We start from the raw sequence: 18,219 nt of genomic DNA, 5'->3' as shown, positions 1-18,219 counted from the left end.
CAAAAAGCATTCCCCAAATCACAGAGATATGAAGCCAGCTCACCCCAGCTGCGTTTTTCTGTCCCCAGACTTCATCCTCCAGGGTGTGCAGGAGAGGTGAGCCATGCCCTGTGGGAAGAGAGGGGATGAGTATTCTCAGACCAAGAAATTCATTCCCTTTAACCCCTTACATGAAGGGGACCGTGCCCTGCGCCTGAGCTTCTTGATGGGAGGTGATGGATCCTGCCCCAGCAGAGCCCTAGGACCCCTAAAATTGCATTTTGCTCCTTTTTCCCATTCTTGCAGGGCTGACCTTGTCCCAAAGGCCAGGTTTCGGAGCTGCTCTCCAAAGGAGCTTCAGCTGCAGGAGCGGAGCCCGTTCCCAGCGGTCACCAGAGGGAGCCCAATGCCCGGGAACGGCGCATCCTGGGCACAGGCCAGGGACAGGGACATCCTGTGATCCCCTGGCTCCTTTCTAACGGGGCAGCACCACAGTCAGGCAAAACCAGAGCCCCGCTGGCCTGGGGTGAGTGGGCATGAGGATTTGGGAAATGTCTGGAAGCAGAGGATGAGTTTATCATCACCTGGCTTTGTCACAGGTGACTCCTCAAAACCACCCTGCCACAGAAAGACACAGCATTCCTTGGGAAGGCCAGAAGCACCAGAGCCAGCCCCATGGCTGAAACGTTTCTGTTCACTCACCATTAACGGAGCAATTTTAGCTTCAAAGGGTGGAGGGCAGCGCTCTGCCCCTGCAGTTTTGATCTTATCCTTCAACTGCTGATTGAAGCTGTGCCAAAACCCTGCTCTCTCCAGAATCCTAAAGAAATTACCTTCTTCTTGAAGTCTTTGTCCCTCATTGCCCCATGAGTGACAAACCAAAGAGGTTCCTTGAAGCACCACTCAAACTTGGGAGTTTGAGACAAGCTGTGACACCTGCATTTCTATGGAGGTAAAACATTGTTCCTCCCCCATTCTTCCTTTCTGTATTGGGGTAATCCTTGTCTCCCACATTTTCAAAGCCTTCTCCAGCATTTTTGGAGCTGCCTTATAGGACACTTAGACCACACACAATTACTGCAGCTGCTCCTGTAAGAAGCTCTTAACTTAAACTTAAAAGCATCTCTTAAACTACACTGTTTATTTCTGGGGGAAAAAAAACCCACAAACAACCCACCTACAAAAGCAGGCGACAAACCCACAAAATGCCCACCAGCTCCCAAAAAACAAACACCAACACTCACACCCCTAAGCACATTTCTCACCTTCTCTTTGCTCTGTAGCCCATTCTAACAGACAAATCCCTCCCCTGGGCTCCTATTTAAGCCCTCCAGCTGTGATGGAGGGAGTTGTTGGCTGATTCCCAACATTTGGCAGCCCTTTCACCCCAGGGCAGGCTCAGCTGTTCTCTAATCCATGAGGGCCCAATGCACTCTGACATCCTCCTGCTGCTGCCAGCAAATGTCACCATCTACACCTCTTCAGTGCCCTGAAACTCTCCTACAGCTCTCCTGCCCTGAACAATCCTTGTCTCTGTCCCCATGGCTCAGGATCCTTTCCAATATTCAGTTTTGGGCTCTGTCCCAAAATAAAAAAAAACCTGAAGTGAAAAACCACCAAGAGAGTTGAGGTCTGGAGCTCAGTGAGAGGAGGCAGAGGGAGATGAGAAGAAGATTTCAGGGGGATATAACATCAATGACCAGTAAAAAAAGCAGGTTCATGAGCAGGTGGATGCATACTCTTCATGGTGGCACACGGTTTTGAGATGGAGTTGAAAGAAGAGGTGTTGAAATTGGGTGCACAAGGAAAAAAATTCTTTACCACAGTGACAGCCAAACCCTGGCACAGACAGCCCAAGGAGGAGATTGCACATCCACCTCAGAGGGCTCTCAGCTGGGTAAAGCCCTGAGCAGCCTGATAAGATCTCAGCACTAACCCTGCCCTGAGCAGGAGGTTGGACCAAAGTCCTTCCCAAGCTGATCCAGCCTGCTCCTCTTGGGGAAAAGAGGTTGAACCAGAATGATAACCAAGTCCAGAGCTCCCTCCCCAGCCAGGCTGTGGGAACCCTGCAGTCAGCACCACCACCCTTGGATCATCCCATGGCAGCTTGAAAAGCCCTGTCAAACACTGTGAATGTCAGGGAAAAAAGTAGGGCAAAGGATCCCAGTGAGTTGTGCCAGTGCCACGTGCCTGGGCTGGGGAGGAGGAGGAGGAGGAGGAAGCACAGTTGAGCTCACAAGTTAAATGGGCCAAGAGCTGGACACAGTAAAGGATCAGCTGCAGCACCTGCAGAGTGAGGCTGTGAGAGGGAAATCACATCCCTGCCTTTGTCATGGTCACAGGAGGGTGCTCAGCTGTGAGCAGTGGCTGCCTTGCCCTGAGACCACGCACAGAATTCATTCTGGTTGTATTTTAGCTGGTGAGGGGCCTGAGTGAGGTGTGGGGAGAGCCTGGCCCTCATTCCACTGCCAGCCTGTGCCCCTTCCCCCCAGGAGGGAAAGAGCTGTGAAGATGCTCATCTCAGATGTTATCTAAGAGAGTCTCAAATCTATCATGACTCACTCACCTTCCAAAGCTGTCAAAAAAAAAAACACAACAAAAACGCAAAAAACCCCACATAAACAACCCAAACCCAACACAATTTCAAAGGTGTAAGAAGAAAACCAAGGAAAAACAGTGGCTGAGGGTTTGAATTCTGTTTTGGTGCGTGTTTCTGGGGAGGCAGCCAGACCCAGATGGGGGTTCAGGCTGGGCATCCTGTGGCCACTGCTGCCCTGTCCCAGGGATCCATCAGCCCCAATGGGAAGGTGAATCCAGCTGTCAAAACCCAGGAGTGAGCACACCTGGCACCAGCAAAGCATCCCTTCCATCCCAGGTAACTGGAACCATGGGCCTGCTCAGCTGGAAGGATGGATCACCACTGAAGTGGCTTTTGAGGCAGCTCTGCCTCTCTTGGCCTCTCCTGGGGACATTTTGGGAAGTGTCCCCAAGTGAGGGAAGTCATTTCCTCAAAGCAGATTACTCCCACTCTCCACTTGCCTGGCACAGGTGGAGGAGATGGTAGTTGGTCTGTGAGGTATGGAGGTGTTTTATTTGCTATTTTCTCTGAAAAAAAGCAAGGTAAATGATGGTTATTTAACAGCGAACTTCTGCAATGATCTGTCCTTGTTATCTCAGCCTCCAGATTTAAAAGGATTAGATATGGCAATATGCTGTGAGAATTTTGGAGTCACTGATTGCCATCTCAGGCTTAAAGATGCCCCACGGCCCTTCTCTCATTAAAATGTCATTTTCCATGCTAAAAATGGGGTCTTTTTGCTCCTGTCCTCTGAACATGGTGCTGGTCCAGTGCCTTACAATGTAACAGGATCATCACAGGATTACTACAGCAGGAGAAGTTGTGGAGGCCATCCTGCTCCAAGAAGGATTGGTGAGGAGAGGCAATTTCCCAATGTGTTCTTCAGGACCACTTGTGCCTCTTGCTCCCCTCAATCCTGCCCACACTTTGCATGTCCTGTTGAATTTGGAAACACAACATCTGAATTTAAAACCAAACCAGGGCCCAAGCTGTACAACTGGGCCAAAGCAAGGGTTGGTCTGCTTCAAAGCAGAGGTGGCAGATTGTGCAACAATCCAGTGGGCTGGGATGGGGAAAACATCAGGATCAAAGGCTGCTGGTCTGAGAGAAGCTCCAAAACAGCTCCAAAACAAAGCTTTGCCCGTGCAGCTCAGCCACTGGCTGGCTGCCTGGGAAGTTACCAAATGACAAAGCATTTCCCAGAATTGGATTATGTGAATTACCAGAGAAGAAGCTGGTATTAGGTGCGCTGAGTACCTTGCTGAAGCCTCTCTTTTTAGGCATTGTGCCCCAGTTGAGTTCAAAGCTGGGATTGTGGCATGAGAGGCAGATGCTCAAGCTCTGTCCAAACAAGGTCCAGAGGTTTAGGTGCTCAGCATTTAGGTGCTTGCAAAAGATGTTGACCCCTGAGGCTCACAGTAAATCTAAAGCTCCCTTTGAAAGTTAAGTGTTTAACATGAAGGTGCTGCTGCCCCATTGATCTCCTGCCAATGTTTTAACAAGAGGATGCCACAAGTATTTCCCTGAGAGAGTTTTGCATGGTGAAAGGGGAGAGACCGTAAAATTACTTTTCTTGTGTTTGCACAAAGAGGTATTTGTCAGCCAGAGTGAAGAAGAGAGAGGGCAGCAGTGTGAAAAGTGAAGAAAGGAATGAAGTCTGTGTGTATTAAAAATTGTAAATAAATGCAAACATGTGTGCCTAGAAAATCAAAGTCTGTGTATAATTCAGAGAGAATTTATCCTAGAGAAGGGGCGAGTAAACCCACAGCTCTTCTGCTCCAGGGAATATTTTTTTAAAATTATTGACAATTTGTACAATCTGGCTCTCTTCTAAATATAATTTTATTAGCATGAGAAGCCACTTGGCAGCAGGAAAGTAAGGCTGGTGAGTTCACAGTTTCCAAGACAAAGCGTTCTCTAAGAGGAAAGAAGGGAGAAGGCTGATTTGGGAAGAAGATCCTTGCAGCTTCTGCCTAAAACCAGCCTCCACCTGCCATCTTCTGGGTGCAGGCTTAAATGGAGCAATATTTCCCTATGCTCAGCTGGCTTGTCTCTGCTTTCCAAAGGAGATGAGGCATAGGCAGTCACGCTGCTCATCAGCTCTCCCATCAGCCTCCCACAATAACCCCTGAGAGAGGGAGCAGGGCTATGGAGGCTGGCAAGGGAACCTGCTGTCACCCACCCCCTGGCAGGGGCAGAGTCAGGCAGGAGCAGTTTCTGGCTGCCCAGAATGTGCCAGTTTGCCAGGCAGGACAGGACAGAGGAGCTGTGGCTGGTAGGGGCAGGAGGGCACAGCCCACGAGCCGTGGGAATCGCCTTCCTTCCCAGGAGGAGGTGATGCAACAGCACAGGAGAGCAAAGCCAGCATCAAGCTCCAGCATGGCTGGATCAAAGCGTTCTTCTGGGTCTTATGGAAGAAAGAGTCCAGCCAAGAATGGTGCTGAGTGTTATTTTATTGAGCAGAGACAGCAGAGGGAGGACGGGCTGCTCCTGTCCGTGGCCTAGGGCGGCTCAGCTCCTGCTGCTCGGGCCAGGGAGGACTCAGCATTTCCCCAGGTGCTTCAATCTTATTTTCCCTCCACTTCTCCTGGAAAAGGAGGGAGAGAGACTTAAACCAAGCAGCAAATGACAGACACAGCAGTGTGGGACAGAGCTCACCCACCCCAACAGGCCTGACTGGTGCTAGTGCATCGTCCTGGTGCCTCACAAGGAGCACCCACCCATTTTCTCCTCTCCTCTTTCTTCTCTGATTTGCCCCAAGATAAGGCAGCCTTGGCTGCACACTAAATGTAAGGATTGCTAAGGCAAAAACATTTTTCAAGCACGTTCCATCCATCAGGGATGGCTCCTATTACATCTCCTTTATAAGGTGACAGAGTTTAGAAAAAGGAGAGACATCCTGTTCTTTCTCTGAGATCTTGTGTCTTGTTCCACAAAGTTCATTCAGACTTTTCAGGAATAACTTGGCATGGCTCAGCTCCCACATTCCTCCAGCACTTCTCAGTACCCAGGAGTGTGGGCAGTGAGAGCTGCAGCCTGTGGCACATAGTGGGAATTGTGCATCAATTTAGTGCCTGTGGAAGGTACAGGCAGGATGCATTTGCTTCTCAGGCCCTGTGCTGCCTCTCAGCATGGCAACCAGCATCCTGCAACGCCCAGAAATGAATTAAAATTAACTCATAGCACACAGCTCTGCTCCAAGGAGGAAACATTCTGCATGGCACGGTTCAGAGGCCGGTCCATACAAGAGGAGCAGCCTGGATAAAGGGCATCCCCTCCATGAAGAACACCCCTAGATCCATGGCAATGAAGGCAGAGCCTGCTGTTCCAGTGCCCCCAGTGTCACTTACAGCACTGCCTTGCAGAAGGCACACTTGTTCCCATAGGTGACGCCGTCCGTGCCGCAGTGAGGGTTGGACTCCCTCGTGCAGTACACGCTTCTGTTCAGGAACTCTCTACAGATCTGCATAAGGAATAATAACAAAAAAAAAGGAACCTTTTCAGGACCCTCATGCTCTTTGTTTCACTTTCCAAATTGGACCCAAGATTATTAATGTAAGGCTTTTTCTGACACTGCCTGTTTTCTGACAGAAAAAGCCCTCTCAGAAATTAACAGAAGCAGCACTTCAGGGGAAATTTGGCCCCATGTTTGAGGAAGGAAATTGGAGTCACCTGGGAGAAGTCTTGACCTCCCAACAACAGGAGTGGATTAGCCTAGACATGCATGAGGAGAGTCAGCAGTGATGCTCTGTCAGGCACCTGGAGCTGAGCTACCTCCCTGCTGCATGACTTCAGTGTCTTGCGAAACCCTGCACTCAGTTTGGTGCTTGCTAAGCTCCTGCTTTCCCAGAGGAAGGAGGGAGAAACCATAAGGAAATTACCTAGGGAATTAAAAGTTTTGCCCAGGAAGTGTACAGGTATTTTGTCTCTTTACAAATCCCAAGGATTAACTAAATTTGCAGGAATAGGACACTCAATAATCCGCTTGCTTCATGAGAACATTGGATAGTGAAGCCAAGTCAAAAGTGGTGCAGCACATAAGCATTTGCTAAATCAACCATTTATTTCCCTGCTCTACCTGCTAACGTGGCCACACAACATTCCCCAGGCAGCAGTGAACTCCCCAGCTCTGGGAATACTTGGAAGGACCCACCTGCTCCCAGCAGACATTAAAAACTGTTTACCCAGCACCAAGATTTTGGTTATAAAAACACTCCTCCAAAGTGAAACTCCATGACTGCATGTGGCACTCAGTGCTATGGTTTAGTTGACAGAGTGGTGATCAGTCAAAGGTTGGATTCGATGATCTTGGAGGTCTTTTCCACCAGCAATGATTCCATGGTTCTATTAAATGCAGATTCAGCAAGCAGAAACAGCAGCACTAACCTCTTCAATCTCCTGACCTGCTACATCTGGAACTAAAAGAGGGAAAAAAAACAAAACAAAAAAGCAAATAAAAACCAGACAGGTTTTACACGTCAGCATTACTTTCTGATAAAGCCTGAGCTAAACTCACAAACCTTTTATGCAAACCACAGTGAAACACACTCCAGGTTTTTCCTACTCCGTCATCCCTCATGGGGGAAGAGGGGGCAGGAAATACATTATCTGAATTGCCTTTTAGTATTTTCCTATTTTGAAAAATGCTACTAAAATACCATGCAATCACTCATTCAGCTGCTAGCTACACCTCAGACACATAACCCAATCTCCTGGAAGGCAGCCACTCCTGGGGAAGCAAGCTGCCATATCAGATGTGGAACTGTGCTCCCAGAGATTTTAAAACCACTGTGGCTTTTAAAGCTTTCAGGCTCCTGCTCCTCTGGGCAATGCAAGTGGCTGGTGCTGCTGACAGGAGGGAACTGTGGAGCAGGAGAACCTGTGGTTGGGTTCCAGCCATGCTCAGCACAGCCCAGGACAGGCTCAGCCCAGGTGAGATACAAAGACATGTTATGGGGTGACAGAGAGCAGAACAGGCAGCAGTGGTCACAACCAGCACCAAAATCCCCTCTGTAACCACAGGCTCTGGGCTCTGAGCTCATCAGTCCGTGCTCTTCATGCTTCTTCCCAGCAAAGCCAGCAGGCAGGAGTGTAGGTTGAGTCAGAGCTGTGAAATGGGGCGACCCTGTCACGTCTCCAAGGGGGAGCCTGACACTCCAGGGTGGGCTGAATGCAGATCTGCAGAATCTGGGTCACAGCAGAGTGGGACAAACACCCAGTTACAGGGATTCTCACAGCCCTGCATTTGGTGAGGCTGTGCCTGCTGGTCAGAGGGGTCACTGCCAGCTCTGGGGCTGCTCAGGTGGCTCTGGGCAGGAGGTGGAAGGACCTTGTCCAACACTCATCCCTCCCCAATAGAAATCCCACCCAACCCTCAGTCAGCTCTACCCTCATCCATCAAGCCTTCCTACTTGTCTTGCTATTTCTGTTGTCCTTTGGTGGTTTTTCCTGGTGCTGGCACACTTACCCTGTCCTCAGGTTTGGCTAGGCTGCCATAATGTTGCAGGCACTGGTATGGCTATCTGCATACTATTTACAAAACAGCTCATTAAATAGTTTTTATAAATATTGCATGCAGCTACAGAAGAATTTGTGATGATGCCTCTTGACATCTGTTTATTTTACAGCAGATCACAGGGTTTGCTGCTATTCTGCCTGGCCTTGGAAGGAAGAATCAGCCTTCTGACGGAACCCAGGCCCAATTAAGACTCAATTAGAGACAGATGAATATTTCATAACGAATAATGTGTACAAAGCAATTCACCTCTTCTCCATGCACAGCTTGCCATTTTCTCAAGTGGCTTCTTTATTCAAATTATTCTCAGAAAAACAAGTATAAATAATTCTTGTTCCACATTTTCTTCAATAACTGTTGCCACACACCTTGCAGAGCTGGGTCAGCTGGACTCAAGCAAGTGATAAACACTGACATGATCTACAGGTTCAAAAATCATCACTCAGCTCCCCCACATCATCACAGAGATGGGTAAATCTCCAGATAAATAGCTGCTGGATCCTTTTAATTTGCCCTCTTTGTTCTGACTCCTTGAGGACATTTGAATTTAATTTTCAGGCTTTTCTCTGCAACATCAACGAAAGCTGAAACTTTCATCTAATTACGTCTCCACATCTCCAAGGGAAACACCAAATACCAAGATGCTCAGGATCAAAACGAGAGCAGATGACCTGGAGGTGAGCGAGCTTCTTCTCTAGCTGGTTCAGCAAAACTCTCCAGTGAACACTTGTACCAAAAATTCGTAATTACACTCTGCTTTGGTATATTTGCTGAAGAAATGCTCAGAATTTGCTCGCTCTGTCTCCCAGTGACACGTCCACTACTTTATCCACTGCAGAGGCCCACGAGGAGTGGAAATATGTCATAGGAGTGAGCAAGTCCTGCAGATATTTTCTACTTGCTCAGCTCTGTCTTCAAGCCTGTCAGCCAGTGATCAAGACTCTCCAAAATTTGTTGTCAGGAGAGGTTTTGGTGTTTGTTTTTCTTTTCTAGGCTAGGGAAAAGATTACTTACCCAAGAAGAAAGAGAGCAGCAGCAGGCTGAGAAGCACCAAGGCACCTGTAGCCCTCATGCTGCAGGAAGCTCTTTAGTCCAAGCCAAGGATGGAGCAGGAGGTGTTGTGTCAGTCCCAGAGCCCACAGTGTGCACACAGAGCTGCCTTTCTGTGTATTTATGTGCCTGTCCGTAGCTGTCCTCATTCCCCACCTTAATTGTGAGAACTTCTCCACTTGGTTTCTAAAGCCATTATTGGTCCTGGCCGGTTTATGGTGCTTTAAGGAATGCTGTCCTGTCCACATCAAACCTAGAAAGGGATAATTACATGAGTGATAGACGTGCTTGTAACATAATTATATTTTATTTTTTTTTCCAAATAGTCACAGGATTCTCACAAGGGTGAATTTTCAAAGCAGTGATTCATCAGGGAAGCTGGTAATTTTCATTCTCTGGGCCCTCTCCGAATGCCAGCACCGAGTGATGACACTCACTAGACGTTACGAAATAAATCACAGCATGAGAATGTGTTGTCTGTGAAACCAATTATACGTTGTTCCCTGGCTATTTTTGAGGATGGTTCTAAATTTGTGGAGTTGGGGTGGAGAAGAGCTGGGCTGTGACATGCTCTGCTCGCTGTGTGCACAGTCCCAGATAGGACTGCTGACTCTCCTCCCTGAACTATTTAAACTCTAGCTGTCAATGTTTTTCCAGTTTTTCACATTCACAAACATATGTTAGGGCTCTGCTCCCACCGCAAGTGGCAGTGGTGGGAATTTGATGGGGAATTGGCAGATCCAAGCTCTATTTCCAGCTGAGGCTGTGCAAGGATTTGTGTTCAGGCGCACCATTCGCCAAACACCTCTCCAGATAAGAATAAGCCTAAATTTTAGTATGCTTTCCCAAGGAGGCAAGGCTTAGGAGAGGAATGTGTGTAGATATATCTGGGTTTCAGTTCCCCCACTGAATTTTGAATACACAACTAGTTGCAGCCAAATTTTACACAGGAGTGAGAAAAAAAAATTAAAAATAAAGATCACATTTCTATACATTTTTTTTTAGCAACAGAGGAAAGATGCTACCAGCATCCCCAGCCAGTTTCTGCAGGAGAGCAATGCTATGGGTGCCCTACGTCTGGGGATGCAAACTGAAATCAGTTTGCAGCTTGCCAGACATCTTAAAATCCACACAGTGGCAGGGAAACCATGACTGACAGGCGAATCCCGGGCTGTCTATTAAGGGTGATCTCACGACGCAGCCTCTCATGTAATTTAGTTATCAAACCCGTCAGCCGCAGCACCATTCCCAGCCACGCTCAGTTCTGCCACTCACAGCACTCCTTGTTTGCCTTTTCTGCTCTCAGACGTCACCACAGCCTCGATGCCTCAGCCCCTTATCTGCCCAAACAATGTTTTGGTTGCTGCAGCACAGCTGGGCTGGCTCCAGCCTCAGCAAACACAGGCAGAGGAAAAGGCTGAATTGCCAGCCAGGTGGTTATTGCTATTGCCCCTTTCCACTTCTTTGTGACACCTGAACAGGGACTTGGTGGCAAAGGGGGGGAATTCTGTCCCTCTCAGGGGTAGGAGGAGGGCACCTGGACCTTGCTGTGCAGAGTCTTGCTGGTGTCAAGCTGAGTCCCAACCTGTTCTGGCCAATTTTTAGATTTAAATGCTACAAGCCTTTAATCTTCTAATCATCTAGAGGCTTATGAGACTGCCACATATTCACCACTTGCCCCCATTTTGTTGCAGGTGAGCAGCTCTTCTTTGGGCCTTTCCAAAGCCTTCTGAGCAGCTATCTGATTCCTCAGGCACAAGCTACCTCAGAAGGCTGACAATAAGGCCTTGCCACTGAAGATAATTTCCTGCTATGGCCAGAACTCCACTGCTCTGTGGCCAGCATGTGAACCTCTTGTCCAACAAGGAATTATAAAACAATTCAACAAACACATCCAAACTGGCTACTTTTACTGCTCCTTGACTATTTTCTCAGACACTCAAGCAGGTAACTAGTGAGGACTCTTGTGACTCTCCAATTTCTCTCTCTTTTCTTAGGAGCAGGCACAAAGGTATGATGTAATTTATCTTACCTGTAGTAACACCAAAAGAACCCATGAAAATAAGAATTTCCATTCTTCTTCCTGCTCTCTGTGCTGGCTCTAGGGATGGACAAGCCTCTTACATTCTGATGGGGAGTACCTAAAAATGTCTTGGTCAAGAAATTATCTACTTCAGGAAACAAGACCAAAAAAAGTGTCTTGAAAGTCACAGATTTTGTCCTAAATATCAGCCTAAGCAGCAGGTGTTCTTTTACATAACAAGAGAATGGGAGGTGGAGAAAGGATGAGGAAGGGAGTGTGTTAGCCATGGCACTTGGGACTTTTTTTGCTTGTGCTGTTTGCATATTAACTCCTTGACTCACCCAAAGAGATGGCACATCATCACCAACAGTCATGGATGTCATTTTTCCTGCAGTGCACGCTTCAGGCTCCCACAAAGATGTTATCTTCACATCTTTTTTCCCCAGATAGAAAACACATCTGAGTGGCTAGCACATCTTGCCCCTCTTTCCTGGAGTTAGAAAACCCAAGACCTTTTCCTGAGGGGTCCTCTGCCTCAAATACCACCAGTACAGCTTTTTAGATCTCTTCTGCAAGAAGCTGAAAGCCTGAGCCCAGTCTAATTTCTCCTCAGGTTCTCATTAGGCTCATTACAGCCTTGCCTAGCTTGCTGCAATTTTCTGCTGATGGGCACAATCTCAATAGACACACCCTTCAAGGAAGCAGCAGTTCCTCATTTTCCTCCCTATGAGATACCTCCTCCCTTTGCCATGAGCCTCCTTTTTATAAGGCACCACCAGACCTGCCCCTTGCCCAGGTGTGACCAGATAAAGCTGATCACACCCCCTTCCACACTCCCACCAGGCCCCTAAAAGGAACGGTTCCTCCAAGTTCCAGTGCTGTGACAAAGACAAATCCATTTACACTCTGCAAGGCTTCAAAATTAGATTCAAAGTTATGCTGTTTTATAGCATTTTCTGATGGTTTGCTACAGAATGACATTCTGTCTTGAGGGCTTGGGCTGGTGTTTGGCTCTTTACTGTGGTTTATTTCACCACTTCTCCTGCCTGTCAGAAAAGTACCCAAAAGCCTGAAGACCATTACCCCGCCTGGAAAACAAAACCAAAATCGAAAACCACTCCATGGCTAAGATTGTGGCTGCATTTAATTTATTGATCAATCAAAGCAGAGACTGATGCATAACGGTTGAGGGAGCAAGGAAGAGCATGTTTGATTGAAGGATTTATGAGGGAAGTGTCATGTTGAAGGGTCCAGCTCCAGCACTTAGCACGCTCCCTGGTGCCTGAAGAACAGACCTCCAAGGCTGCGTCTGAAGGGAGAGAAGGAGACCAAAATTAGAGACATGGATCTCATTTTTATAGCCTAACTTTGCCCAAATTACCCAAAAGCCATTGTGCTCTCCAAGTCATAGAACACTTCACTTAATGTTCCGCCTCTTTTCAGATTCCTCAAGTTACACGCTTTCATAGGCTGAGGAGATTTGGGACAAACCCCATAATTTTGGACACCTCCTACGGTCACACTTTCAATCACCCTGACAGGGAGGCAGCCAGCAAAGCTATGAGCCTGCAAGCAGAGATCTGCTTTTAATTGCAAGGGGAGGAGGAGAAGACTCACTCAGGCTTAGGATCTGTGGTGCCTGGAGGGGGCTGGGAGAGGAGCACGGGGTAGGGATGGGAGCTAACGGGAGCTCTGGGGCTCCCACCAGCTGCACGGGAGCTGCTCTGGTTCCCTGGGCACGTGCTGAGCTCTGCACTTACGAGACAGCGGTGCAGAAGTGGCACTGGTTGGAGTAGGTCCTGCCGTCGGAGCCGCAGATGGGGTTGTACTCGGAGGTGCAGATCATGCTGCCGCCCTTCTGCTGGAAGTTGCTGCAGTCGATGTTGACATTTTGCTAATGGAACAAAAAACAGGGCTTAAAACTTCTGGTGCCTGTATTTTCCTACATAAGTGCTCTATGTTTGTTTAGTATTTGTGATGTGGCAAAGCGTGAAAGCACTTTTCAGGAGCAGGGCTCTGTTGTTCCAGTAATTCTGCAGACTCGGAGAATGTGCTTGCCTGGAACAGCCTGGAGTAGGGAGATGGTGGAGGAAAAAAAAATCTAATAAATATTGTTATAAGTAGAGGAATGACCATGCTGGTATTTCCAGGATGGCTCTCCCACTGGCTGCTCTGGTCCAGCAGGCAAGCAGAGGCAAGTGGACAGAAAGGGGGTGGTCACAAGCCCCAGTGCACCGAGTTCTCCCACCCAGGGAATCACTGCTGCTAATAGTGCTGCTGCATCAATGATGCACCATCTCTTGCTCATCCAGTTCCACAGCAAATGAAGGTCTCAGCACCTTCTTCCTGCTGTTCCCAGATCAGAGAGGTGTTCAAATATCTTAGCCATAGATTAGGCTCCATACATGTTGATCCTGGCATAACTATTTTCCTAAAGTCCTATTTCCAGGCCAAGTGCACCAGGACAGTAGAGGCATTTCTATTATTCAGCCATGAATTAGTGTTGCAAAATGTCAGAGCAGTTAAAAGTGCAGATTTCTGGCTTTACCTGGTAGCACTCTCCGTAGGTCCTCAGGTTCACATCCAGGCCGCTCCTTTGGGGGGAAAGCAAGTGGAGAATGAATGAGCACAGTGCAGCTGCTTCATGAGCCAAACCACCCCTTTATGTTCCAAATACCAAAAAGAGAAATACTGATCCAAAAACCCTGCCCTGCCCTGGGCCCTTCACTTACGCCACAGCAGTACAGAAGTGGCACTTGTTCCTGTAGGTGATGCCATTGGTGCCGCAGATGGGGGAGTACTCCAGGGTGCAGGGGATGTTGTAACCACTGCCAGGCTTCAGGAAACCAGTACAGTCGACCTGAAACAGTCCCAGAGCAGCATTTGAATCTCTGCTCCCCTTTGCAGCAGCCCTGCGTAACAGAGTGTGGTGCAAGGGACATTCCCCCCTCTACCCAGAGCTGCAAGATGAAAAGGGCTATGAAATCCTGCCTGTGGGTACAGCATCACTCTCTGTTCTGAGGTGGGCTTCATCCCTGTCATCTTGGGGATTTCCCCCCTGAATGCCACCATGAAGGATCCTTGCCTAAAATACCTCACACCTTTCAAAAATGGAATTTACACTCAGCTCTCTGCTCCTGCAATTACTCTGAGTGTATTGAAATGGGAGTCATTGTATTATGTGAAATTGCACAGACAGAATGTTTCTTTACTCTCTCTCTCTCTAAACTAAAAATAGACGTTCTTTGTCACTTCATGGTAGCTCCCTATATTGATACTAACTTTAACTTAACTTTGTGATAAACATTCTGATAGAACCAGGTTTTTTCTGTTACAAAATTATAGTTTAGTTGAAATTCAAACTTCTTCTGGGAATTTCTTAGCCACAACAAGCCTCTGAGTCTAAATGTAAAGGGAAGTGTTTTCATAACACAAAATGAAACACTCTTGAAATCAATAAGTTTCCTTTCTAAACTCTGTTTTACAGAAGATCTTTTGCCTTTTAAAACTCACTGATTTTAGCAGTCCAAACAAAATGCAAATTAAATTTCCTGCCAATCTGAAATTCTTCATTTTCACCCCATTTCTGAGAGCTAGCAATTGTGTGGGTTCAGTACAGAAGGAATCCTGGGCTAGGTTTGTGCCTGGCTGCCACCCAGCAGGGGAAGGAACCAATCTCTGGCCATACCCTAACGCATCTTCCATCGTGTTTCTTGTCAAGGGCACGGTTGCGGCTGGAGGGAGAGAGGGAGAGAGGGAGAAGAAAAGCAGGGATTAATCTTTTCATGCCATGTTATCATCTCAATCATCAAGTCCCTCCACCCGTAAAGCCCCAGTAATTAATCAGATTCTGGGGCTTTGACACAGAAGATCCCGCGCATTAAGGAAGACAGAAACTTAAGAAAATTCCAGCCCACCCCACGATTAGTCACAACCCCAAGGGCTTCTGCCTGCTGCTTGAGCTGGCGCTGTGGGTGAGCAGGGGACTTTCTACTCACAAGAAGTCCTTGCAGAGGGAGCACTCGTTGGGGTAGGTGCGGCCATTGGTGCCGCACACGGGGTCGTAGTTGCGGGGACAGACGACGCTCATGGTTTTTCCAGTCGCCATGTAGGAGGCGCAGTTGGCCTGGGAAATGGGATTCATCATGTCTCCAAACAGACAGAAGGGTGTCCTTGCCCTAATCCTGGTTTTGCTGCACTGGGAGGCTACTGTGAGGAATCTCAATGGCTCCTCCATGGTGGAAGAAAGTTTATATCGAGTATCTTACAGCATAATGAAAGCACCTCTCTGCTGTTAAGACTTAAAGTAATTTTGGCGAGAATTATGGGCAAAAATGATCATTCCTTGGGGAATCAAGACAGGGAAGATATTAGGCAGATATTCAATAGTCATATAGATTTTCTACTGGCACTCTGTGCTGTGCTGACTCGCATTCTACATTATTAATCGCTGTCTTTTTAATCATCAAAGTGCTAAATTATCTCTCTCTGAAAAAGGTGTTTTCTTACGTTGGGAAAAGAGGTGCACTTAGGGGCACTTCTTTCTTATTCATTCTCTCTTTTTTTTTTTCCCTCAAGCATTCCCTGACATATAGCGTGAGTATGAATTATTCATCTAGACTTTGAAATCAAGACTAAATGACAAAGATCTAATACTCACCCGTCTTTGAGCAACAGCAAGATCTACAATAAAAATAGAAATTACAAAATGTAAAAATTGTATTATGTCCTTCACTAAAATTCCTTTGGAATCGCCAATTTCCCTACAGATCAGCCAAATACACCTTCTCATTACCAAGAAGTGATTATCCTCCCAAATGTTTCATCTACTCCAAGTAAATGCAAAGTGATACACCAAGATTAAAAAAAAATCACTTATTTGTGAAACCAGAAATTTTGACTCACTAAACGAGAAATAGGACCTAAAATTTCATCCTTCTTTAGCTCCATAATCCCCACTAAGGCTCAAAAGCTGAAAGCACAGCTCCCATGTGTTTCCCTGCACAAGGGCGAAGCTCATCGAAAAGAGAGGCCGCGTCTTCCCAAACCATCGCATCCCCAAGAGGCTGCGCTCCCCTTCAGGATGCACAGAGACAGGGAAAGGATCAGGAGGTCTAGACCAGCATGGAGTGTGGCAAAAATGACAGAAATGACTTACCAGAAAAGCAGGCAAGGAGGACCAGCCCCAGAAGGGCAGCACAGTTGGCCATCTTCATGCTGGCGGCGGTGGTGGCGGCTGTTCCGTGTGGGTCGGTTGCCGGAGAGTCCGTGGATGGTTCTCAGCCCTCTCCCTCCCCAGTATTTATATGCATCTCCCCGACCTTGTGAAGTCATCACCAGAAAGTAATTATTTGCTCTGTAAACTAAGAAAATTGTATCGATTACCGAGTTGAGCTCCAAAGAATACTTGTTTGTTAGAGAGATGCCCAGAAGAATTAAACAAAAATGTGAGCTACACCCAGCTTTTTAACAAAGGCGTCTTGCTGTACAATGAGTGATTTGTACTTTCCAAACACGAGCACTGTCTCAATAGCGGATGTTATGAAATGGAATATGGAAGTTGGGGAAGGGAAAAAAGAGCCCATTTGTTGGAAGTGTTTGACTTGTGCTCACCATATCACATATGCTAGACAGGCACTGGGCTCTGGGAGACTTTCATGGTACAGCAGAGTGGGGTGACAGGAGCATGGGACATTTTACTGACATCATATCTGGGGTCTGGCAAGCATCAGTGCACTGTAAAGATGCTGAAGTCTCAGCATCTTTAAATCCCTCCACACTCTCTCCTGTAATTTCCTGGTACGCTGGATTTCTCACCCACAGAAAGTCATCACGAGATAAAAGCATTACAAAAACCCCCAGAAGTTTATTAGACGTTTCTGTGTAGGAGCAAGAGTTATTCATCTGTTGGCAATGAGCACAAGTCTGATTAAGAAATTATGAGAATAAGTAGCCTTAAATCTGTACTGGGATAATGTTTCCTATTAATGGCAAGCAACTGGTATTCTGTGCAGGTGAAATGGGCTTGTTAATACCAAAGGCATTCCAGAAAAAATTCCAGTAACTGCAAACAGAAGGAGAGCCGTTAGGCTTCCCCCTTCTCCCTCAATTATATGGCATTAAATTTAGAGTGTCAGCTGAGAGTCGTGTTTTAGGGAAGATAAGTGATAAATAATGTGCTAGGCTCTGCTAAGTGGCTCGACTCTATCGCAAGTGTATGGAAAAACAAATAGGGGATATTGCATAAAATAATAAATTTTTGATTTAAGGTAGTCACGGAAGGAAGTGACGGATGGAACTTGTTTGTGCTTCAGAAGAAGCCTAATTCATACATGTGGCTTAAAGGCAGCCTGAGTTTTAAATAGAAAATCAGAATTGGTTTTCTTATTATCCTGGGAGATGTTCAACACTTGGCATGAGCAGATAAATCATAAAAATGTAGCTGAAAGTGTAAGGGAACCATAGTCAGAGAATGGAGCTTGTGGGATTTGGCCTGTTTATATCAATGAAATCATTTTCCTGAAAAATAAATGAATAATGCTATTTGGATCTCTTTCACAAATATCACAAGTTGAAGGGTTCCTTTGAAAGTTGTTTCTGTCGCATTCTTAGCATCCTGAGCGTGTTGACTTTCAGATTCCTTGAACTGATTGTGAGCACATTTGGAAAGGAAGCCGTAGTCACGGAAGCATTAATATTGATTAATCTCCAGGGGCAGGAATGCCAAAGTCTGAAAACAAAGCTTCCTCAGAACCTGCACCAGCCACCAGTGGAGGTGCTGCTTGCCAGCCCCGTGGTTGGGGGGGCTCCAGGAGCAGAGTGTGTCTCCTCTTCAGCCCTGCCACCCAAACTCCCCCAAACCCACCTCCAGATCCGAGATCCCCATTAGCAGAACTGTGCTGCTTCTCCTGCTGCGTTTCCTGGCAGGCTGGAGCCAGCAGGAGCTGTAGTGCCTGGCAGGTGTTGGCCAGGGAGCGGCACCGCTCTCATGTGGAGCCAGCACCTGCCCTTTCATTAGCCAGATCCCCTGGGAGATCCGCTCTGCCTCACGTGCTGCCCCGGGGGTCTTGGTGC

The 18,219-nt window shown here is 47.2% G+C and overlaps 2 protein-coding genes across 2 annotated transcripts; both read right to left on the bottom strand.

Annotated features, from left to right (window-relative positions):
• Positions 1–5,004: 5,004 nt before the first annotated feature.
• On the bottom strand, positions 5,005–9,362 carry LOC102068976 (serine protease inhibitor Kazal-type 6). Its single transcript, XM_005483722.2, has 4 exons — positions 9,087–9,362; positions 6,944–6,975; positions 5,908–6,020; positions 5,005–5,144 (listed from the first exon to the last, which is right to left on the bottom strand). The coding sequence occupies exons 1-4, from the start codon at positions 9,142–9,144 to the stop codon at positions 5,099–5,101; spliced, it is 249 nt and encodes an 82-aa protein (XP_005483779.2). The 5' UTR covers positions 9,145–9,362; the 3' UTR covers positions 5,005–5,098.
• A 2,924-nt stretch (positions 9,363–12,286) lies between these two features.
• On the bottom strand, positions 12,287–16,892 carry LOC102069149 (double-headed protease inhibitor, submandibular gland). The gene is made up of 9 exons (XM_005483723.4): positions 16,759–16,892; positions 16,304–16,508; positions 15,806–15,828; positions 15,144–15,271; positions 14,834–14,879; positions 13,878–14,005; positions 13,694–13,739; positions 12,906–13,039; positions 12,287–12,454 (listed from the first exon to the last, which is right to left on the bottom strand). The coding sequence occupies exons 2-9, from the start codon at positions 16,359–16,361 to the stop codon at positions 12,409–12,411; spliced, it is 609 nt and encodes a 202-aa protein (XP_005483780.1). The 5' UTR covers positions 16,362–16,508; positions 16,759–16,892; the 3' UTR covers positions 12,287–12,408.
• Between the last annotated feature and the right edge of the window lie 1,327 nt (positions 16,893–18,219).

The sequence above is a fragment of the Zonotrichia albicollis genome, chromosome 15 (genome assembly GCF_047830755.1).
Source record: "Zonotrichia albicollis isolate bZonAlb1 chromosome 15, bZonAlb1.hap1, whole genome shotgun sequence".
Classification (NCBI taxonomy): domain Eukaryota; kingdom Metazoa; phylum Chordata; class Aves; order Passeriformes; family Passerellidae; genus Zonotrichia; species Zonotrichia albicollis.
Note: the sequence above shows the minus strand (reverse complement) of the source record. Positions and strands in the feature narration are given on the sequence as shown.

Excerpts from the sequence above, each read along its gene's own strand:
- LOC102068976 (XM_005483722.2), bottom strand. The coding sequence starts at position 9,144 with ATGAGGGCTACAGGTGCCTTGGTGCTTCTCAGCCTGCTGCTGCTCTCT. Across the intron at positions 6,976-9,086 it reads GCTGCTCTCTTTCTTCTTGG|TTCCAGATGTAGCAGGTCAG; the intron begins GTAAGTAATCTT and ends TCCCTCTTTTAG. Across the intron at positions 6,021-6,943 it reads CAGGTCAGGAGATTGAAGAG|ATCTGTAGAGAGTTCCTGAA; the intron begins GTTAGTGCTGCT and ends TTCCTTATGCAG.
- LOC102069149 (XM_005483723.4), bottom strand. The coding sequence starts at position 16,361 with ATGAAGATGGCCAACTGTGCTGCCCTTCTGGGGCTGGTCCTCCTTGCC. Across the intron at positions 15,272-15,805 it reads TTGCTGTTGCTCAAAGACGG|GCCAACTGCGCCTCCTACAT; the intron begins GTGAGTATTAGA and ends CCCATTTCCCAG. Across the intron at positions 13,740-13,877 it reads CACTTCTGTACTGCTGTGGC|GAGCGGCCTGGATGTGAACC; the intron begins GTAAGTGAAGGG and ends TTCCCCCCAAAG.